This window comes from Rattus norvegicus, chromosome 11 (genome assembly GCF_021556685.1).
Source record: "Rattus norvegicus strain SHRSP/BbbUtx chromosome 11, alternate assembly SHRSP_T2T, whole genome shotgun sequence".
Lineage (NCBI taxonomy): Eukaryota > Metazoa > Chordata > Mammalia > Rodentia > Muridae > Rattus > Rattus norvegicus.
The window spans coordinates 80,354,707-80,378,784 of record NC_141544.1 but is presented as its reverse complement, the minus strand read 5'-3'; the positions used below and the strand labels follow the sequence as shown (position 1 = coordinate 80,378,784).

Below are 24,078 nucleotides of genomic sequence, written 5' to 3'. Positions count from 1 at the left end.
ACGGGAGCTCCCAGAAACAGGGTTTCTCTCTCCAGGATTAAAATAAGGCCATAGTCTGGACCCAAGCATATAAAATTAAGATGGGCCCTTTTTCAATACACTCATCCTTGGTCCCTGCAGCAATGGGGCAGTGATCTGATCTTGGCCATCATTTTGGAGGTGTCTCTGTCTCAGTCATACCCAACTTCTGGTCACCACCTCTCTCAGTGCTAGTACTCCAATGCCATGACTGCAGTGGCTCTCCATTTTGCTTATCCTAGCTGATACAGAAAGGTCAACTAAGTCCTCTGGCTTATGCCATCTTTGGAGGCATGGAAAGCACACCGCCACCAGTGACCATTACTCTAAGAACATCACTGTGCTGTGTATTTTTGTCTTTGATATATATATATATATATATATATATTATATATATATAATTATTGTATGATTTTCTCCAAAGGGCCTTCAGCAGAGCCCTTGGAAGTGATCATGCACATGGAGACTTGAGAAGGAAACACTTAAGAAGCCATCTACTGGCTTGGAGGAAGCTAGGGTTTGGAAGGGCTCAACACATAGGTCCTCTTCTTCCTGAAGTCATTAGTCACTGATGGTGAGTGAAGAGGACTCCTTAGCAGCTGCAGAGATGTCCTACGCCAGTGTCACACAAACTCCTCACTCTCTGACCAATGTGGAGGCCTCCCTGCTCATGGTGCCATTCTCCCCAAAGCCTTCCCCAGTGATCACCACTGTCCCCTATTTGACAGTATTTACTCTCTCCAGATACTACTGTTCTTATGTGCGAGTCATGTGTAACACATGGGTGTTGGAAGGTTCTTGGGAGAAGTAACCCAACTTATACTTCCTCTCACATTCTTGAAGCACACTTAGGCAAAGAGTGCAATGGATGGACGGTAACTGACGAGAATCTTAAAGATGGGAGAATTCACCACGGCAGAACCTGTAGGTCTTCCTAGGTGGAGGATGGCACCATTTCTACTAGAGATGATGGGTCACCCTTTCCCCCCTCCCTCAGTGACTTGATGTAGCAGTGGTTGGGGACGGGTGTTGGTTACCTCTTACTATTGTTCCTCAGTTTGGCTGGTGTTTTGGGGAGCTGGATTGGCTCCTTTAAAGCTCCTTTAAGATGAATGATCCTTTCCTGAATCACTTCCCGAATGTTCTTGATCCATTCCTGCTTGGTTTCGATGTTGGAAGCCTGGAGTGCCACAGGAAGAAGCATTGAGAACCCCAGCTCTTGTTGCCCACAAAACCTCGTCCAACTCTCCCCCTACAGGCTTAGCTGCCATTCCAAAGACATCAGATCTTTAGGGGACCTCAGAGATGTGCAACTTCAAGACTCAATGTAGATTTTTTATGGAGCACTTGGAAAAATATTTCATAATTTATTAGGCACTGACCCATCTGCTATTGGCTCTGGAGCTGGGGCAGGATCTACTGCTCTCTGCCGGGCCTGGGCTACTACTTGAATTGTGAATCCTACAGGGCCCTGGAGGCACTTGGAACTGTGACATCTGAAAGCAGTGGCTGTTTACCAGCAGGGTAATGGTATGTCAGGATGTTTAATAGCTGTCACACTCATAGAGACTGCACAGGCTGACTGTCAGTATTGGGGGGGGGGTTCAGGCTGCTAAATGTGCTTATTAGAAGCACTGCTCTCATGCCAATAACACCCCATTGCCTTCTGGGATCTCTTCAGGCAATTCTTCATGACAGGTAGCTGCTATTCTGCTATTCAGGGTGGACACTGAAGCTTTTCCCTGAGATGTGTCATCTGCTCCTTGGTGCTGGACATTTCCTTGACTAGCAAGTGATCAACAGATGCTCTATTTGCACTAACCCTACCTAGTCAGGCTAGTGCCACCAGGAACGGGGACTCAATACCAGTCTGATCCTGGAGAGTGAGCCCTGGGTACCCCCAGGCTGCTGTATATGGGAACTTCTAGTATACACTTCCAAAGAATGAGGCTGGTATCTTAAATGTGGTTCTCTTTATGGCAGTAAGTAGAGCACCTTGTACATGGCGGATGTTTAAGGGCAGTCTGCTGAGCAAGGACAGAGCAACTCAGGATGACTTTGTTAAAAGGTTGGTTGTTCTTGCCACTGGAAAGAGACATATGGACAGAACCCACTTGACTGGACCTTGTTAAGGCCAATGTATGATCCCCTGACCTCTATTAACTCAAGGAGAATATCTGCCTACCTTTAGGGTCTTTTACCCAATTACCCCAACCCTGGTTCTGTGACAGAAGAGAGCAGTACTTACTTTGAGCACTGTTTTATTGTCTGAGGATGGGGTGCGCCCAGACCACAAGGCGAATTTGCAGGGGTCACCTTCTACGTGCTCGGTCACACCCAGCTCTGAGGTCTGTAGACAGGAAATGCCTGTGAGAGGCGGGGAAGGGGAGGGCAGTGGGGGAAACTTAGGGCTGGGGTAGGAAGGGGAAGGCAACAAAGAGGAGAGGGCCGAGGGAGGGGCTTCTGTCAATCAGGCTTCAATAGACTAGGTGCTTCGTTCATATACCCAGGATGAAATGACCTGCTGGCATCTGCCTGATTAGCAGGTATCGGGAGGGATGGCGAAGAGGAAGGTGCTAAAAGGAGACAGAAAGACCTTTGAACTCTAAGAGAAAGAAGTGGAGGATGTGGAAGGGAGCTTTCCAAGTAGGAGGCCTGAGGCTTTGTCCTGGAAGGGTTTCGAGTAGAGAAGTAGGGAAGAGGTGAGCTGCACATGTCCGTATCCCTTCCTGCCCATGGGTTCTATGGAAGCAGGGAATCTTGTCTTGTCCCGCCTGCCCCACCTACCAGTAGCTTGTTCTTGTAAACATATTTCGTGTGTCCTGAAGAGTCTTTGATCTCTTTGCTAAACACCAAGGAGATCTCAAAGAGGAACAGATGCCGTTCCCGCCCCTTCCGGATCAGCGACTTTGGGTCCCACACTTGAAAGGCATCCTGGAGAATCAACTCCCCCTGTACATCCAAGTTCTCATCGAACCCTGAAAAACACCCATGTGCCCTATGGAGTTTCTTAAAACACTACACTCAGGGGAGGCTGTGTTGTAGTCCCCCTTGTTGGCTGTTAGTTTGCATAGAGATCTAATATGGCACATCTGCCTAGACGACCGTACTTAGGCATTTCTCGTTACCCATTCCCTGCACCATGTCTCCTATATACATGTGCAATATGAGTAAGGTTTTCTGAATGGTCCCATGGGTTGCTCCCCCTCCCAATGTGAAAGGAGCTGGGGGGCAGTTCCTAGAGCTTCTTTATAGCTCCATTGTTCCTAGCTCTGAGTGGGGCTTCGGTAGAGCCCTATCTGGTGGGATATGCGTGTTTCTGCTGTATTTGTCATTGCCTCATTTCTTGTATTCCACCCTTAGGATTATTTATTGCTCCTGAACAGCGAGCAATATTTTCTATACTACATCGAGTCTTTCGCCTGGAAATCATGTGAAAACATGGATTCTGAACACCCTTCTCTATCCAAGAGATTTGATTTAGTGGGTGTGAGGCAAGTCCACAAATGTGCACTTTCAACCAGCTCAACTGCACAGGCCCACAGACCGCACTGGAGTGGCTGCATTGAGACTAGGCGTAAGGGACAGTTTGGACGAATGGGGTTCTTCTAAAAGAGGACACCCGGCATTGGGGAACCTGGTGTACACAGAAATGAAAGGGATGGATAAACTGTGACAACAGGAGCTCTTTCAGAGCCCTTTCTGCACTTGGTCTACAGCCAAATGAATGCCATTGGTGCCACTGCCTTAGTGTATTCTTGCACTGAGGGTAGTCCAGGAAGTACTGAGACACCAAGTCTCTCAGATGACAGTAGTGGCAAAGGACATATTGTGAGGTGATGCCAGAGGAGAAGGAGCAGCCACAAGCTTATTTGCTTAGCATCTGCTTGTGAGACTGGAAGTCTTTCCCCAGCTGTCAAATTCACCCCGGCTTTGTTCCTCCATGCATCTGGTTTACAGCACGAAGGCCATGTCGCACGAGCCTTACTTCATACTGCACTTGTTCTAGATGCCAAGAACACAGTTCTTGCTGACTGAGGTCTGTCAGGGTCGCATAGCTGGGCTTTCCTCAGCTTCCAGGAAGGACAAAGACTAGTTGCACAAGAATGTCAATATATTGGATGCCATTTAACTATTCGATTAAAAATAAGCATAAAAGTAAATTTTTGTTATCTGTTCTTTTCTATGTTAAAGAAGCTGGGCCTGCTGGCGCACCCCTATAATTTTAGGTGTTCGGTAGGCTGGGAAAGGATCACTGTTTAAAGCCGGTCTGGACAGTTTAGTGAGACTTGAGCAAAAAAGCTGTAGATATAGCTGAGCGTGGACAAGGCTTGGTTTCAATTTCAGTACTGAAAAAGAGTGTGCGTGTGTGTGTGTGTGTGTGTGTGTGTGTGTGTGTGTGTGTGTGCACGTGTGCACATGAGTACATGTGTGTAAGGTTGCTATCACACTAAATTCACTGTGTGTAACCAGCATTTCCTGCTAGTCTGACTGTGAAGGAAATACAAATGCTATGTATATGAGCAGGTCTGCGGGGCTCTGGTTTATAGTTTATAGTAAAGATCACAGCCTGCACTGGAATATCTCACGGACAACAAGGTGTGCACACAGCTAAGTGGCACCTGGAGGCAGTGTTAGCTATGCTGCTCTGTGGCACTTCTCACACAGGTGGCTGGGGGCCCATTTAACAAATTGGTTTTGACTCCTCTTTCCCAGGCTTGTTCCTAGCCTGACTTCATGCCACCTCCCTCCATAACGCAGATTCCCTGGTCTTAGGAGTGGAGGCAGAGTCCCAGGAGGACTGGGGTCAGCTACCTTCAAGCATGCTGACATGCATGGCATCATTGGCTTTCTTGGGGACACTGAGCATCACCTCCAGGCCATCCTTGAGCTCCCCTTTCCCTTCTTCACAGCAAGTTAAAAGTTCCTGGGGGGAAAAAAGTCCAGACACGATTAGGATCATCTCCCAGGTTTCCCAAAACCCTCCTTTTTCTAAGCCACTGAGTAAATTATACACCAGCCTCACTATGTCTGTAACAGCTCCCTCAGAGAGAGCTATTAAAAAAAATAAGATGGGGATTATTGATTATTGCAACCCCCCCAAAAAACCCAAAAACAAAAACCCCTCAAAAGACCAGATGAGTATTATTGGGTCCAAATGAAACCACTCCAACCCAGTTTCCAAAGGCTAGGGTTTTAAACCCGGAGTGCTCTGTCGCAGTTCTGCCTTCGTGGAGAGGGGATGAATCCGGTGAAGCGTGCTGCAGAGATGCAGTGCAGGGGGACCGAAAGGGAAGGCATGAAGGAGCAGAGGGTGTGTGGCACCGCCTTTGTGGATCTCTGCTTGCCCATGGCCGACATTACTTTTAGGTCCAGCCTCTACTACATGAGTACTGAGTTCCATCCTGCTGGGAGCAAGCTGAGGCTAGAGATGTTACAGATTTGTGACAGGTCAGAGTTTAGAATGGCAAGGATCAGGACTATCTGACCTGGGGCCGATGAATGAGATGGCAGGTGAGCACTTTGGTACCCACACAGGGGACTGGGGTGAAGATGAATGTAGCTTCAAGGGGGCCAAGCAAGGCCTGGGATGTAGACTGAATGCACAGGTCGGGTGTCGCCACCCTAGCCTGTCCACGTCCTTTGCACACTTCCTAGACTGTCCACGTCCTTTGCACACTTCCTAGCCTGTCCACGTCCTTTGCACACTTCCTAGCCTGTCCACACGTCCTTTGCACACTTCCTAGCCTGTCCACACATCCTTTGCACACTTCCTAGCCTGTCCACACGTCCTTTGCACACTTCCCCTCCTAGGACAGGGCTTGCAACACTTCCTGGGCATCATGCTCTTGACTCTCACCTTTCCACTGCAGTCTCACTCATCAAAATCCCAATGACAGATGCACAGTGTCTGCTTCGTAGAGGAAACCATCTTTCCAACCATCTAGTGGCAAGACCATTTGGAATGCCTCCCCCCCCCCCAAAAGATGCGTTTGGAAAGAAAATGAGTTCAAATCTTGTAAGCGTAACTATGATGTCTCCTGGCAAATAAATTACAGGTAATTGCTGGCAGGAGGGTATGGAATGTTCTGAAGCCAGATGTATCTGGCCGGCAGCACTTCCTGTAGGGATCAGACCTGCCTTTAACGGCTCAGCTCTCTAGAAAGTGACACAGGAGCTAGCTTGCTGGGTCTCTAACTAAAAAGCAACTATGTTTCTGCAGGTTAAGTGAGACCGAGAGGCACATTATCACTGGGAGATCTTGTGTGCTGACCTGGGCAGAGCACATCTGATGGGGCAGGAAAGGGACAGGAACCTCACCCATGGTTCTGGGCGCCTCCCTGCTTTACCACGGTATTGGGATTATCTACTCCATCAAGCTTATTAGTAAAGCTTTCTCCCGGGGGAAAAAGTGAGGCTCTGAAACAAAACTCCAGCCTCTGGACCTGAGTTATCTTGGAGATGTTTCCATACGATTAAAGGAGGCTGGGGCACTCAGGAAGAGCACCCTTTGGGGGAAGTTGGTTGGAGTTCTTGGTCCTGTCATTTCCAGATGACATAATGTCGGCATTGTACTGAAACTTAGCTTCTCCCACCTGAAGTTCTCTGGTGTCCCCACCCTTTCCTAACTGTCACCCTCCTAACTTTGATCTCAAATATTAATCAAGGAGTGCCTAAAGCAAAGCACGGAGGACAGATGAGAAATATGCTTCCGTTGGCAACAGGAAGCACCAATTAGTTCAGTCCCCTAAGCAATTTAACAAGTCTACCGATCTACCCGGAGCCAATGCGTTCTCCAGGGCCGGGGCAGTCCTTCCTGATAAGGAGGGGTCTGCACATTTAATTTAGGCTCCGCAAAGGACAGCAGCCGCAGATTTACAGGCAGAACATCAAACACTCCAAACGACACGGTTCCACTTTCCTGTAATAGCTAAGTGATGAGCCCCAGAGGATACTGATAATTAAAGATCAATTTATTTGGAATTAAACTGACTTCAAAGAGAAAATAAATGCCGTGTTATTTATAGTAAAGCTCCACACATTATTTTTACCCATCAGGTAAGCCTGCCACCAGCACATTTTAAAGAGGCTAAAATTACCTTTTTACAACAATTTCACGGCTTCCTTGCAATAAAGTCACTGCTACCTTATTTGTTTGCCACTCAATTCCCTGTATAAATACCCCAAAACACTTAATTCTGGAGTGGCAGTCCAGAGCCCAACTAATTCCAACTCCATTCCCTTCCAAACCTCTCTAACACAACTCCCATAATTAGGGAATTTCATTGTTACGGGGCTAAAGGGGAGAGGAGAATGGTGGTATTTCTCTTAGAACACCATCTTAGTAGATTTCAGATGGGCAGTGTGGCTACGAACACCAGTATCTATTTTCTTTTAAAGCTTCCAACCCTATATCAGTTCCTGCAAAGGCTTTGTAATACAGAAATCGAAAGCCACAAAAGTCGATTTTAAGAATAAAATTAAAAAATGATTTTATTTTCTGTGAACGGGTGTTCTGCCTCTATGTATGTCTGTGTATCATTTGCATGACTGGCACCAGGGAGGCCATTGAATTGTTAGAGACAATTCCGAGTTGCCATGTAGGTGCTGGGGATGGACTCAGGTGTTCTGGAAGAAATTGCCAGCAGAGCCTTTTAACTGCCAGGGCATCTCTCCAGGACCACACGAAAGTCAATTTTGCAAAAGGCTATCATCACAAGAAAGCTACCTCAGAAGGGTCAAGCATCAAGCAGGACAGGGAAGGAGAATGCTGTTCATGGAGTTCTAGGATACAGTGTACAAACTGAGATTCAGACTCTGAGAATTTAAGGGTCAGAACCACACTGAGCTTTTAGGAAAGAGTCTCCTTGCCCTGAGACTTTATGGGAATTTCTGGTCTTCATGTGAAAACTTTAAAAGATAAAGAAGCAAAAGCAATTCTGCCCCAAGAGCCAACATGTCACCCACGTAATCTACTCCACAACATGTCACGCACACAATCTATCCCACACTAATGATCCCCATGCTGAGCAAAGCCCAGCATATGATGCTATTCTCTTTCCAAGCCATTCTGCTAGGCCGAATGGTTTGTGTGCCTGTGCTGGAGGGAAGGCTGGTTGTATAGCTCTGCCCTCACACAGAAAACAGGAAAATAGCACTGGCACGCTTCCCCGAGCAGCGTGCACCACCTTAAGCCTCCCATGAAGAACCGTGGTCACTGACCCCGCCCCAGGGACTTGGGTAGTGGGGCTGTGATGGGGAATGTGGGAGGAGAATCTTGGGTCTGAAAGTCAGAATGGCTTTCAGGTTTGGGGAAGGTAGATTGTGCAAGATTCTGCTGCTGTCTCTAAACATGGAACTAATTTTCCTTTGCAATTATGCCATTTTCTACAAGCTCACTAATTACTCTTTTGTCCTTTTCATTACATGAACAATCAATGATATATTCAAAAGGCAGAAAACCTCTACCCCGACGCGTCAAGAATGAATATAGGCCTATTTAGATTGAATTGTCTATATCAATTTTCCTGGCTTCCTATAGAAATATTATTTTTAGAATATGGGCACATCTTATATAAGAAAGATAAACCCAACTGACTTAGTGTTTTACATAATCTGATTATTGAACTTTTAAAAACTAGTGTTTGAAAATCCATGGTCTTGGTTGACTTCAGAAGTACTCTTAATAAACAGGTCTCTACAATTCAAGATGTCATTGAGTTTAATACAACTTTTTTGGCTATTTTCTGTCAATAACTGATTTTCACAGACATAGTAGTCAAGGAGATGGAAGATGCCAATGGTCATAGAGAGCACGGTATCCTCAAGACCTCCATCTTGACTCCAGCAAGTAGGAAGCCCAGAGGAGGAAGAGGAAGAAGAGGAGGAGGAAGAGGAGGAGGAGGAGGAAGAGGAAGAGGAAATCTGCTCAGGAAGGATGGGCAGAGCTGTCCAGTATCTGAGGTGATAATCTTAGAGTCTGCAATGGTAGCTGGAGGTGAAAATTAGTTACAACTCATCCCCACAGCCTTTTCTTTTATCTCTGCCTCCAAACAAACATGTGGAAGTCTGTGGGATAGGACACACGGTCTCGAGCCAGCAACGGTGGTGTGGGCTCTACTGAGGCTCTGCTGTAGAGAAAAGGCTTCCCTATGCGGGCTGCCCACTGTCAGCAGTCTTCTGGTCAGGAGAGAGGGTTGGGCGGGGAGGAGCGGTACCTTCAGGAGCAGCTGGTACTTCGTAACTCTCTGGACAGGCTTAATTAAGTAGGAAGAGATGGAGTTGGCCAGCCCGTGCCGCTGCTGGATCTCCTGCAGGATGAAAATAGATGTAATGAGACAGAGAATGGTGTGTGTGTGTGTGTGTGTGTGTGTGTGTGTGTGTGTGTGTGTGTGTGCGTGTGCATGTGCGTGTGCATGTGCGTGTGTGTGTGTGTATGCGTGTGCATGGGCATGCATGCTCTAAAAGGAGGAAGAGAGGGTAATGAGAAAGAAAAAAATAGATGGTAGACATTCACAAGATGTTTAGTAGGGGATGGAAAGAGAGAGGTGGGAGAAAGAGAGAGACAGAAGAGGGGGACAGGAAGGGAAGAGGAAGAGGAAGAGGGAGGGAGGAAGGAAGGGAGGGAGAGAGAGAGAGAGAGAGAGAGAGAGAGAGAGAGAGAGAGAGAGAGAGAGAACAAGAGAGACCAACAAGAGAGACAGAGATGCAGAGACTGAGAGAAGTTGAGAACTGGCAGTGAAAAGGGAGAAGGCTTTGGGAAAGAAGTGGGTTCACAAAACAGATGAAGAAATGGGACAGCACTGGGAGATAACGGGAGAAAAGAGTGAGAGTCAGTAAGAGACTGAAGGGGAGCAGAGGTGAGACAGAGGGAGAAAATGAGTCAAGCCTAGAGTTAGAAAACAGGCAGTAGAGGAGCCAGGGAGAGCCGGGAGAGCCGGGAGAGCCGGGAGAGCCAGAACAGGAGAGTCTTGTTTGCCATCACCCTCCTTATGTGCAAAGCTCTTCCTAGCAGCCCCCTCCCCCACTGGGACTTGGTTCATCCCAGCTTAGATCATCTCTCTGTCTCTCACACATTTCTCACTACAGTCAGCAACAGCTCTCTCCTTCCTCAGGGCTTCTGAGCTGGAAACCAGAGTCACTCTCCAGTGTTATGCACGGTGAGCATCCTCATAGCTCACGCCCCAGTCAACACCGTGGCTTTTAGGTGCTGTTGGCGCCTCTGGTCTCACCTATTAATCCATCCTCAAGCTGAGAACCTTCTGAGTCTCAGTGTAGAGGGGGGCATAGATTAGTCCCTGTACTCAAGGGCCTTATCATCTAACTGGGACCGTGCAACCCAGAGACTAGAGAACAGCAAACGACACAGAGTCTGTCACAGCCAATGAAAAGATAGCACTGGAAAGGGAGGTTAGTAGAGATAAAGCTTGGACCTGCGCAGTTCTCACTGTGTTAGGAAATGAGCACACCTCAGCACAGAGGAAGGGAGTAAAGGAAGTAGGTTCAAGAGTAGGAAAGGAACCAAAGTAGGAGCTGGGAAGCAAAGCTGGGCTGGCTACTGGTGGAGCTCGGTTGGAAATAAAAAGGATTTGAAGGCAGGTTTTCAATGGCAAAATAGTGTAGATCTTAAAGGGAGCAGATACACAGTGACAACTTCAGAGGGGCTAACAGTGCTGACCACAGAAGAGCAGGAAGAGACTAGAGAAACAGACAAACTAGGAGGTTCTCACAGAGCCCAGGTACATAAATAAAACGTCACCATGTGACTGAGCAATGCCATCCCAAGATGGACCCAGGGGAATGAAAAGGGACGTTACAGGGACAACCCAGATGTCCATCAGCTGATCAATGGCGCCTGTGACAAACACCACATATTATATATGCCATTCATATGAAACGTCCATGCAGGATAGAGCTGTAGATATGGAAAATGAGTTAGTGATGACTTGTGCTTTTTTGGGGTTGGGGGGTCTGTTAACAGCTAAAATGTGTATAAGTATTTTTCTGAGGAGTATATGTGTGTTTATACATGTCCACTTGTGTGTACATGCACACATGTGTATGTGGAGATCAGAGATCAATATTAGGATCCCAGACGACTTTACTCTTAAGCTGTAATGTAATATTTCATATTCAACATATGGTAATTGCTAGAGTAATAAAATAAAAAGATATTTAAAAATTGGGGGACTTCCAGCAGAAGTCATTGGTGATAGTTATGTTTCTCCGAGGGAGGGTAGATTTTCCCGTGGAGCAAGAACACTGAATAGCACAGTCCAGCATTGAAAATGCAAACTCGAGGTGTCCTTTTTTTTTTTTTGCAGGTGACATATTCCATAACCACTTAACACATTTAGGATATGCTGCACTAATCTATCTCTGTAAGATGCCAATGGCTTGGAGTGACCAAGCAGACATGGTGTGTGGCCCATCCGAGCTTCTCTGTAAGAGCTGCAGTGCTGGAGAGAGCAGCAGCTGTACACTGCCCTCTGGGGTTCCAATCAGAGTCTGTGTGGTCTAGGAATGCTTCCTGGGTAACACTAACAGATCACATGGGGGGCAACTGCTCTAGACCGACAAGCTGACAACTGCCAGGCGACAAGGCTTGTGTCACCTGAGTAGGACTGAAGTCATCAGGAAGGTCTAAAAACTGGAACCACTCTTGTCCTGTCCTAGACATGGCAGCTCAGAAGTTCTCAGAAGACACTCACTAAAATCTCAATGTCATGGCCGCAGGCGAGTGGATTATGAACGATTTGCTTTTAAAATTTGGAGCTCATGAAGGTGACAGGTTAAGTTAGTATGATCAATATCACCCCATCTCCTTTATCAGAAACTGGCTAGAAATAGGGACACAGAGAAAGTAGGACAATGGGAAATAGTATATGATACCAGGCATGGAAAAATGTACAAACAGGAATCAAGAGTACACTACCCAGTTCAAGGGTCTTGGTTGGAGTGTGTGTGCAGGAAGGGGCATTTGTTGGTGAATTGCCACACATTCTATGACGGAGACACAAAGCTCAGGGTATGCATAAGGTATTGGGTTTGTGCAGGATGCAGCATTTGACTTTGTGAAGGGCAGGAATAAATCTTAAGCATGATGTGTATGTACATATTGAGGTGTTTGCATGTGTATGGGTGTCTCTGTGTGGGAGACAATCTTAGGCGAGGAAATGCTGGGCAAGCATAAACACCGACGTATCTGAGGCATGTTGAGGGCACAGAAATTGCGTTATTAAAATGCTAAGTGGAAGAAAGAAGGGCGCGATCCATTTACAACTTCAAAAAGACCCTTCTGGATAACTCTGATGAGTAACCAACCAGGGGCATCTTAAGGAAATGCACTGCCAATCAAGGGAGGCATTGGTACAGAGAATCCAATATAATATCCAGTAAATCCTGGTATCAGCGTAGAGAAGTACTTTCCTTAGACTAGTATTTTACCCCAGCAATTCCAATTCCAGACTCCTGAGGCCATTTCCAAATGAATTCTATTTTAAAAAGCTATTCTATTTAAGTTTGCTCCTTACCTAGCTTCTCCCACTCAAACTACCCCTTCATGGTAGCAACAAGATCGCCACAGAACCAGCCTGCTCTGGTGGTTTCAGCCTAGAATGATGCTCAAGAGGTTTATTCCGTAAACTGGAGTACAAGACCCCGGTTGCAATGCCTTTATATTCTCCTAGGGGCTTCGCCTGCTACCTTACATGCAATAGAAGACGCCCCAGAAGCAATGAATGCAGTGAGGCTACAAGATGGGCTGATGGCTGTCACACACTGCTGAAGGGGTTTCTGTCACTTCTGACAGGACTAGCAGAGGCCATCAGTGCTAGTCTGTTGCTCGCTGACTTTCATTTTTCCTTATTTTTAATTTCTTGTCTCCCCCTGTGCCCCCTCAGTGCCTTTTGATCTGTTTACTTTCTAACAAATAGGCCATTCTCTTTTGGGGGAGACCAACACTAAACGGATCTGTCCCACTGATCCCCCAAGACTGCGCTCATCCAACATTCAAAGTTCTGAGGAAGCAGAGGATTCCAGCCTTCCAATCTCCTGATATCCATGACGACAGTGTTCAGCTTTGGCTGCACAACATCTGCTACCTCAATACCAGCTACACACATGTCATAGCATCGGGCAAGCATGGCAGAGTCAGGAGTCAGTATTCGTCAAAGATGGCTGGTAAATTCCAGTGCATAGCCACAGTACAGACAGACATTATCAGTGAAGTGGATCACAGACTGGGGCGGGTATCAAAGACACCAGTGGACTCCTTACAACTCAGGTTGCTAGGCTCTGGAGTGGGGAATTTGTACGTCAGAAAGACCTCAGGTGATGCAAATGGGCCTGGCTCAGGGACCACACCTTTGGATCTCTACGATTGAGAAAATAAAACTCCTTGGCAGCATGAGCTATACCATCCCACCTGTAAACACAAGGTTTATGTCTAGCTAGGTTTGGTATCGAAACATAGGATAAATATTGCCTCATCAAAATCACACTTGAGACAGGACGGGGCAAAACTGAAGACGAATACCGTTTGGTTTTAGTTTTAAAATATTTTACCCACGAGATAAAGGTTTAGTGTGGCCAGGAAAGAAGAACAAGGAAGAAAGGGCAGGCACTCAGCCCAAAGCAAAGGAGTGTCCCTCCTCTCCCTCCCCTCCCTCACTCCATCCCCTCCCCTCCCTCCCCTCCCTTACCCTCCCTTCTATTTCCTCCTCTCCCCTCCCACCTCAGGACTGTTGACAACAGAAGGCCACAGCTTACATCAAAGAAGGTGCCTGCGTGCTCCAGGATCAGCTGGTTGGAATCAGGCTTGTTTTTACAGTAGGTGACATACATCTGAAATTTGTCTGCCTGAAAAAGAACAAAGACAACCAAAGATAAGCACCCATTGGTCCCTCCCTGTCTACTTTCTCCCAGGCTTTCTACTGTTGTGGTAAAAGGCCATGCATGACCAAGAACACAGGGGGGAAAAGGGTTCATTTCATGTTACAGCTTGTAGTCCATCATCCAGGGAAGTCAGGGCAGGAACTCAGGCAGGAGGCTGGAGGTTGGAGGCAGGAACTGACCCAGAAGCCATGAAGGGAAGCTGTTTACTGGCTCACTCCCCATGGCTATCTCAGCCTGTTTACAGCACCCAGGGCCACCAGCTCAGGGGTGGGCATGCCCACGGTGAGGTTATCCCTCCCACATCAACAGTCAAGGAAACGCCCCCAGACTTGTCTGTCCACAGGCCAATCTGGTGGGAACATTTTCTCAATTGATGCTCCCTCTTTCAAATGACTCTAGCTTGTGCTAAGTTGACATAAAGCTAGCCGTTACACTTCCCTTCCTCACAATGCCTAAAGGGCCAAGCATTGCTGTACAGAGACTGAATTCCTTATGGAAAGTACCACGTGCATCCCAGCCCACAGTTTGCTAAAAGGCTGGAATGCCTTTTCTCTCATTGAAAAAGCCTGCTGAACTTTTAATACCAGGCTATTGGTATTGTTGGGAAGAAAGAAAAATTGTAATGTGTTCTGAAGTTGTGTAGAACTTACATATCAATTACCCTCACTTTAAATCATCAACAATCAAAATCTTTTTTTTTTTTTTTTTTTTTGGAAAAGAACGAAAGAAGGCCATCCTTGCCCCTTCAAGACAGATGCAACAACAAAGTGATAAACGCTCTGAGGGAGATCCGCTTATGTTCCAAATGCCTTCACTAGAGGGAGCTTGGGAGTTACTAACACCAACACCCCCTCACCCACTGTCAGGGTCTGAACAATGATTCCCAAAGAGTTTGTTACCTCAAGCCCCAGACCCCATGACCTCACCTCTCCACTGAGAAGATGAATTTTGAAAATACACCCTCGTGGAGGCAGGGGGAGGGGGGATGGAATGGGGGGTTTTCGGAGGGGAAACCCAGAAGGGGGATAACATTTGAAATGTAAATAAACAAAATAACCAATAAAAAAAAAACTCGAAAGAAAAAGAAAGAAAGAAAGAAATAAGGTCATGGAAGAAAACCGGAGGAAACCAGTTGCTATTCTGTTGTTTGGAGGCGGGGTGGCTGTATTTCAAATGCATTTTTTCCATTGGTGAACCACTGTTCATTTCTGTCTTTTGAATACCTGGGATATCCTTTCCTGAGAGGGTGATGTAAAGACATCACTGGTATCATTAAAGCTTTTCTGAAACAAATTTTAGGGCTTTAAATGACTTAGGAGTTAGTGATTATCACTAACAGATGACAAGCCATACTTATTTTTGATTTCAAAGGGAACCCCAAAATTGCCTAAAGTAACACAAAATAATCCTTTTATTGATGTTCAGTCTTGTTTTTCTCTATATTGTTGGTGTAGGGGATTATAAACTTATTTTACCAGCATCTTTAGGAGCTATGCATCAACTCACACACTGGCCAAAATGAGATGGCGGTCTGAGGTTGTGAGAAAGGAAAGTATGCTTAGGGCAAACTCGAAGAAGTCATGAAAAGAAGGCCTGGGTGGGAATCAGGTCCTGAGGTGTGGGGACAGCTGGGATGCTTGTCACATTTCAGTGGTTATTCTGCCTCTTATCTAAGATAGGCTCAGGTCTGAAATCTAAAACACACCTGTCATTCTGTTTGTTCCTAAGCATAAGCTCCCCAGACTGTGAAGAAATTCCGAGGAACCATTCTGGGTACAGATTACCACGAAATAATTATTCCAGAGCAGAATTCCTGGTCTGGGGAGGATGCTTAGTTGCCCTTGGTGTTATAACTGGACTTTCAGAGCTCTCTGAATTTGTATCCGTGAGCCTGAGCTCAGAATGGTGTGTCCTGCGGAGACTCCTGATGTCTAATTTTCCAGTTCTGATGTCTAGAAGCTGGTCCACCTGGCCCACCGACTCCATCCATGTCGAGGGCAGTGAGAGTGAGGGCAGCCGCACACTCATCCTGTCAGTCAAAACTGGGGTGGAGAGAGCAGGATTCTGTTCTTCTCTATTGAGAAAAACAGTGTAACCCATAATTAGACAGATGGTGTCTGTGAGTTCTAACTTCTAAATCTACGTCCCGAAAAAGAATCTGGTAGACTGGGCTGCTCCCAGGGTGCTGGTCTTGTCCTACTCTCCTGACCTCATCATCTAAGAAAGTTCCTAGAGAGGTAGAGGTGGATCTTGAGTGACGTCATAGGCTTTCCCAGGGATGGCTCTGTACTCCAGATGTGGTACCTTTCACAGAACTACTCGTGGTGCCTTTTGCAGCACCTGGTCCCAAGAGAGACTGGCAGTCACGGCAATCCTTAGGCCAGATATGGGGCAGAGGCTCCACGAGGTACCCCTGGAAACATCGACAGTAGGGGAGGAATTTAGATTGGTTACCCAGGTAACAAAGCAGTGTCCCACATCCTCAGGCAGCTGCTCGTACTTCTCCAGCTCTTTGAGGAAGATGCTGTGAAGGGAGAGAAAGGCTGTGTCAGACACCGTGGTCTAGAGGACCCCACTTACAGGACTGTACTAGGGTCAACGTAACAATCTCGGCCCAGTTACACGTGGATGCTATGCTCTATAAGTGAGGCGAGGAGTTAGCTTTTATGTTGGAAACTTGTTCAATTAAAATGTACGGTGATTGACTGACCAGTGCTACTTAAAATAGCCCCTCCCCATTCCCTCTAGAGGTTCATGAATTTGAGATAAAAATAGATGATGAAATATAGTAGCTGTATCAGATTTTTCATTTTATCAGCAATTCTGAATTTATTTTGTTACTCCAACTACTTTGAGTAAACCATAATATAAATATATATAATATATTATAAGTATGTTATATCTATTTACAGTATTATATATTACAGTATATATTATATACACACATATATTATATATGCCTATATATAGTTCTATACAGCAAATATATAATAAATATATATGATGCTTATAATGTGTAATAAATATTTATTTTGTTACTCCAACTACTTTGAGTAAACCATAATATAAATATATATAATATATTATAAATATGTTATATCTATTTACAGTATTATATATTACAGTATATATTATATACACACATATATTATATATGCCTATATATAGTTCTATACAGCAAATGTATAATAAATATATATGATGCTTATAATGTATAATAAATATTATATATGTATACATAATATGTATACAGTCCCAAGATGAAACTAAAGCTGAGCTGGAAAAAAGTTCAGTCCTTCACAGGCCTTTTCATAGCTTTCAGTTTTCTTCTTCCACTGAGGGGGAGTACTGTCATACAGATCCCATTAGAGAAGAGCATCTAATGGTGGGGTAGGGGAATCACAGTGTAATTTAGAGTGGAATGGAGTCACTTATCTGACACCGTGGGTGTCTAAGTTGTGGTTCCTTTCTATGCTAAAACGTTACAAAGAAATGACTGCGCTGGCTTCAAAGTAATGCACGAAATAGTAGGGTTAGCTCTTAAAGATAAACATTAACAAGCTAGCATTATTGGGATGGAATTTGCTTTCCAAAATGCACTCAGGATCTTACAAACTAAAAATGATTACGAGGCCTCAGGGAAGCTTACCTCCGGGAGTGGGGAATGGAGTCTTTACCAGGAGCAATTTTAGAGAATCATCGAAGTCTCAGAATGTACTCAGGCTTTCTGGAGGCTGGGATTTTCTCCTTAAAGCTTATCTACATGTATGCGTGACATACATTCCCGAGCACTGGTAACAATACCGTTTATAATGGTAGATATCGTTGGCTGAGAACTAAATATTTGAGCTATGGTATAGCACAAAACCGAGTAACTTGTAGGCATGTTCCCCACCTCAGAAAGACAGTACTGATTCTGTCTCTTCATGTGGAAGATCTCCTTAACAGAGTGGAGATAGCGAGGCGAGGAACCAATGGACAGAAACCATGTTACCGTGGCAGGGTGTTTGTATTCTATCTACCTCCAACCCAGGGAACTAAGAAAACCGTGACTGTAGAGGACCAGGTGAAGAAACAGGGTGTGGGAGCTGAGACTTCTCAATGTTAACACTTCTGTTTAATGTTAAAATTACTCGAATGCATACTTCACAAAGGTAAAATATCTTGCATTGTCCCACTACTTGCCTCCACCACGATGGGGAAAAGTCCATTTTGACTTGACTTATTCTGTATGCTCACCATTATTCGTAACTTTTGGCGGCTCTTATAATTATTAAGCAGTTACAAATGCTATGCATGCTGCTTGTCTTTTCAATGATATGGGATGTTTTGGTGGTGAATGTAAATATGTGTGTAATTTAAAAATATTGAGCAAGAATGAATTCTAATAATGATTAGTAAGATCTTAGATGATATTTTCTTCATCAATCTATAATTAATTTTTTAATCTACAAAACATGGTAATTGGTAGAGTACTAAAATAGGACAGATGTTGAAAAATGTGGGAAGCTACCAGAACTCATTTGGCAATCATCTTTCTCCTCCCAAGTGTGAATTTTAGAGTTTCTTAACCTGACCCATGGAGCATTTACAGTGCAATGTGGGCTCTAGGAATACAAGCACACTCTCGAAACCAATATGGCATCACATCTATTGCTGCCTTTAAAGGACTGCAGGAGACAAAGGTCCAAGGAATTCCAAAATAAAACAGGAAAAAGCTTCCAGTAATACTAAGGATCGATACTAGCTCAAGGCCCAAGGGGAGAGAAACATTTTTGTTGCACTAAGGCAACTAGGCCCATCTTCTTGTGTATAAGTAAGGAGGTGTGTGTGTGTGTGTGTGTGTGTGTGTGTGTGTGTGTGTGTGTTAGTGTTAGCTTAGGGCCCTGAGGAGGAGTGTGTGTGTGTGTGTATGTATGAAGTATGAAGAAGTGTGTGTGTTACATATGTTCATTTATTTCTTTTAATCTCTTGAACTGAGTTCAAATATTCGTTTACTGTGTGGCCCTATCACAGGGAACGCCAGATAATACAAGCACAATGTCTTCAGAAGTGGCTTTTCATGAGTGTTGAGGTAGTCTTTATAAGTTGGATCCTCCACATTGACACATTCTATGACTCTCAGAAAAGACTCGTGCAGGAGCTCAGCTCTCAGCCATAATGGACGGCACGGTGCCTGGGGTGGGGGGACTAGAACATTTAGGCAAGTGGTCAAAGGAAAGTTGGAGCTGTTCTAAAACAAGGGTCTTATCAAATAAGATTGTCTTTAAAGAAAGGAGGACCTGGAGGAAAAGAGAGCTTGAGATGAGAGAGGGGAGAATCTGGAGCCCAGAACCTAGGGTACCATGCTCAGAATGAAGGGTGCCTCTGTCCTCAATTCCAGGACCCCGTTTTCCACATGAAGACTGATATCCCCGAACTCTGACTCTTCTGTCCTATAAACTGATCTCCTTTACTGGTGGCCAAAGAAACAGATTACACTTTGGATCACGCTACTGCATGCAGTGTCTAAACTGTATTTTTGTTTTGGAAGCTGCAAAGTCAAACAGAGTGACACAGAGTTCTGCCTTTTTCTTGACGTATGACCAACATCAACTGACCAGCTATTGAGCTGACCAAAGGGAAGATAGTGCTAGAATGTTATTTAAAATCCTAATAATTTAACTGAAGTGATAGTTTTTGTGGAAACAGCAGTCAAAAACCTACAGGAAGATGCTTTGTGTGGAAAACCCCAGGAAATGGAAACACTTAGTGAATTAAATGCATGGTATGACTCTATAACCAAGGTCTCTCTGTGTAACAAAGAAATTATACACACACACACACATGTATGTATGTATGTATGTATGTATGTATATATGTATGTATGTATGTAGGTATGTATGTATGTATGTATGTATGTCTATCTCCTCAGAAGAGAGAGGCTGAAGTATGAAGAAATGGACAGAACATCACTCTTATACCTTTTGGATAAGTGACAGTAAGATTGTAAAGGAAGGAGTGGGTACCTGGATTAAGCTGTGAATGCTAGGATTGTCCCAAGGGCTATGGTTGGTAGCTAGAGATGTGGATGGATGGTCAGAGATGGTTACGTCAGCAGAGTCTGCTTACTGACACTCAGAACCATTTACCAGTCTCTGATAGCTATTTTCTGGGATTGGTATGTAAGGAACATCCCTCTTCAAAGGCTCGTTTTGGCTTGATGAATGTCAGAATGACGGACCTTCCTTCCTTCCTCCCCCACCTTCCCTTTTAAAATCAGAGTCTCACATATTCCAGTCTGGCCAAGGCTGGCCTTGATTGCCTGATCCTTCTGCCTGGATGACAGATGTGTGCCACCACACCTGGCTCCAAATGACAGCGCTAACGGCTGCCGCCACTCCATTATCACTTCTGTTTTTAGGAGTCTTTTCCTCCCAAAGCTAAATGCATCCTGAGCAATCAGAGTTCAGGTAGGTATAAGGAGGTTTCCTGAAGTCTCTTTTTCTTCATTTAGAAGTGTTAACTTAGCAGAGTTTGGAGAATTTCATAAGCTTAGGTAAAGATAAGCTGTTTGGCACATAGTAGGTACTAAGTTAGTAATAGCTGATCAGGGTCAGGGATACATACCTGTCATAAACATATTCTCTCTATGAATACACACAGCTCATTCTTCCTCACATATGGAAAGTTACAGGTTGGGCGCATTCCCCATGAAGACCTTGCTCAAAAACTGTCACTGGCCACCTTCTCCTAAACCCATCCTGGGAAAATCACGATTGGATGGTATATGAGGGTCTGATTCCAAGGTGACATAACACACAAGGAAATGCTGCAGTGCTGGAGACAGCAGCAGACTCTGCCTAGCCGTGGGCACACCTGGCTGTACACTGCCCTCTGGGGTTCCAATCAGGGTCTGTGTGGTCTAGGAATGCTTCCTGGGTAACGCTAACAGATCACATGGGGGCAACTGCTCTAGACTGACAAGCTGACAACCGCCAGGTGACAAGGCTTGTGTCACCTGAGTAGGACTGAACTCACCAGGAAGGTCTAAAAACTGGAACCACTCTTGTCTTGTCTTGGACATGGCAGCTCAGAAGTTCTCAGAAGACATTCACTAAAATCTCAATGTCATGGCCGCAGGTGAGTGGATTATGAACCATTTGCTTTTAAAATTTGGAGCTCATGAAGGTGACAGGTTAAGGTAGTATGATCAATATCCTTTTACCGCCTTCTGCAAGATGTGTTTAAGTCACAGCCTAATGACTGACAACACTCCCACAGATGCTGGACGCTCCCTTGACTGTTCTGCAGCAACATCTAGGCCCTCGGCACATTAATGATTGCAGGTACTAAAACAGAGGACTGAGTGGAGCGAGTGACATACACTTTTGTACGTCCCTCTTAGAGGGGTGTACAGCCCTTTTAGAAAGGAATAAAACTTTTTAAAGATGTTGAAACCGAAGCAGTGCCACCCCTATTAAACTATTATGACACCTCTAGCATTTATCAGTGGCACTCTCCCTGAGTTCTGACAGTGGATCTGTACCATCCTGAATCAGTTTAGAGAGAGTCTCCCTGCTTCTGGGGAAGTCTTCCTGGAATGGTTCACGACTTTGCTCAGAGGCTGGTGGGACACATCAAAGTTGTATGTGCACCCAAAGGTAGAGCTGTTGGACCCCTTGAGTGTGTGTGTGTGTGTGTGTGTGTGTGTGTGTGTGTGTGTGCATGTACACATGTGCACGTGTGTGCACACACATGCTTGCAGTCATGCCATCGTGTTGAGAACAGGAAGGTTGTGGCATGGGTTAGAGAGGAACAGTGAACAAACAGCATGTTTAAAACTTGAAGGTGGGGGCCAGTTCACTGTGTTCTTCCCAGTGGAGCTCACTAGATCCCTGCAGACCCACCATCTACACTCCAGAGGCTCTACACTACTGGGGCTAAGGGAGCAGTTAGCATAAGGTGAGCTATGCAACGGAAGGGCAGTCAGGAGTGTGAGCACACGGGACAAGGAGGGGAGTTATCCACATCTTCAGCACACTCTGGGTACCTATGCTGAGCATGGCTTCTTGGCCCTGTCCCTCATTTCACTCCAGAAACTTTAGTGTGGGCAGAGGGATGAGGGGAGAGGCATGGCCTCCAATCTTAAGTAGCAAAAGCAAGCTTTGCTACTGTTTCCCACTACTCCTATCCTGTAGCTAACTCCTGTGATCGGATGAACAATTTCCTTGCACACATTATCCCAAGTAATGTTAAAATGAGGCAAAATATAAAAAAAGAATTCTCCACCAAATGTTACTCATCTCTAATAAGATCTCTAACTAAGATGCTGCTTAGCAACAAGGCAAGAAAGTGACAAAATGTGTACAAGTGAAATCAACATTACCATGATGTAGCTAAGCCTGACTGCTTCTTTGTCTGAGTGTTTCGCTGAACGCTTACACACAGCACTAATAACAGCAACAAGGTCACAGCCATTAAAACTGTCATTACTCTTAGAATCACAGCTTGGTACCCAGGGAGGTTCACTAGTCTTTCCTCCCTTTTGTCTAAACATCTGGATATTAATGAAGGGACACCTGGGTTCTCGTCCATGCCAATCTAGGTAGCTCAGAAAGTGTCAGCTTCTATAAAACAAGGGGACAGAGCTAGATTATGGTTATTAGAGGCTGCTTTGAGCTTTTCCAGTAAAAGGGTTACAACTAATACCACAGGCATTCGGGGTGTGCGCGCACAGAAAGCACATACTTTAAGCGAGGCTGCCTGGGGGAAAAGTAGCCGCAGCCTGTGGATGGTCTGAAGCGTGAGCTGCACAACCTCTTTCTCTCCACTTGGTGGAGCCAGTGCCTCACCAGAGCCATTGCTTCAAAGGGAAGTACGCCAATTCGTATGACAAAAAGAAGAGGAAGAGCCCAAACCAAATCCAGACGAATGTGTGTGCACACGTGTGTGTGCATGCATGTGTGCACACGTGTGTGTGTGTGGTGGTGGGGGGGGGTCAGGACATGATAGATTTATTTATTTATTTATTTATTTATTTATTTATTTATTTACTCATGAGGAAACACGTTTTGGAAACCACACTTTGTGCATGGTCCTGTGTTAGGCCTTCGCTCAGAAACCCAGTTTTCACCATCTGTCCCTCCTCTCCCTGTTGTGCCCATTTCTCAGGTCTCTAAACCTACTACTGACCCACTACTTCTGCTCCATCCTGCCCACCCTCCTTTTTTTTTTCTCCTTTACCTTTCCCCGCCAAATGTTCCGTTCCTTGTAATCCATCCACTCGGCTTCCTCATTTCTACTCCATCTAGGTATTTTTGGTTTGTTTTCTCATCTTTCAGAGGCCTTCCCTGTACTGCCTTTCAGCCAGTTTCAGTCAGATTACTTCCACATGCCGCTCCTTCTCCCTCAGTCCCCAAGACATATCTGTGATACCTAATTGAGGGATTAGACCAGCATCTGCCCCTGCCCCTCACAAGGCAGGGGTGATCTGAGCCTCTCTTATAAACTCTTTCCCCATCCTACCCTTCCCTTGAGAGGCATTTGTTCAAACTGTCCCTTTTCATCAAAGAAGCTCTCCTTGAATTCTATCTCACATGCCCCTCTCCATTAAGCCTGTCCAGCTTCTCCACTGGACACCAGTGTCTCCTCTTAACTAATTTTCTGCCTCGCCTCACCCATTTTCAGAGCTGTCTGCTTCTCACAAGAGGTCAGAGTCTGGACTGGATCCACCACCGTGAACAGCTTCATTTCCTAATTGGAAATGGTCCACCGACCCAAAGAAAACACTCCAAGAAGATGATGAAAATGTGGTCAAGTGTGGCAGCTCACACTTTTGTCCCAACCCTCAAAAGGCAGAGGCAGGAGGATTGCTGTGAGTGTGAGGGTAGCCTGGTTTGTAGAGTGTTTTAGACCGTCTGAGGGTACATAATGAGACCTTGTTTTTAAAAACAGCATCCTTTGCAAGGCAGCTTTCCTGGCGTCATGAACCTCCCCCACGTGGTCCTCACCCCTCTGTGTACCCTGACTGTTCCTGGCTGACCCTGTCACAGACAGGGCTAGGGGGAAGGAGTCTGTTACAGGGATGGAGTGGTGGGGAGGCAGCTGGGCTTGGTCCCCACCTTGCCCTTGCTGACAACCAGGTTATTAGTGTAGAGGTGTGGGACCCGACTGACACAGCTG

General features: G+C 45.5%; 1 protein-coding gene across 46 annotated transcripts in view; it reads right to left on the bottom strand.

Annotated features, from left to right (window-relative positions):
* Positions 1-24,078, bottom strand: part of Kalrn (kalirin, RhoGEF kinase) — a 606,323-nt gene that overhangs the window by 196,697 nt on the left and 385,548 nt on the right. For all 46 annotated transcript variants that reach the window (XM_087576981.1, XM_087576985.1, XM_087576993.1 and 43 more), the window contains 7 exon segments: positions 16,369-16,438; positions 13,789-13,878; positions 9,237-9,329; positions 4,834-4,945; positions 2,806-2,996; positions 2,267-2,368; positions 1,056-1,198 (listed from right to left, as the gene is read on the bottom strand). In XM_087576981.1, coding sequence (XP_087433107.1) covers positions 1,056-1,198; positions 2,267-2,368; positions 2,806-2,996; positions 4,834-4,945; positions 9,237-9,329; positions 13,789-13,878; positions 16,369-16,438 — 801 coding nt within the window.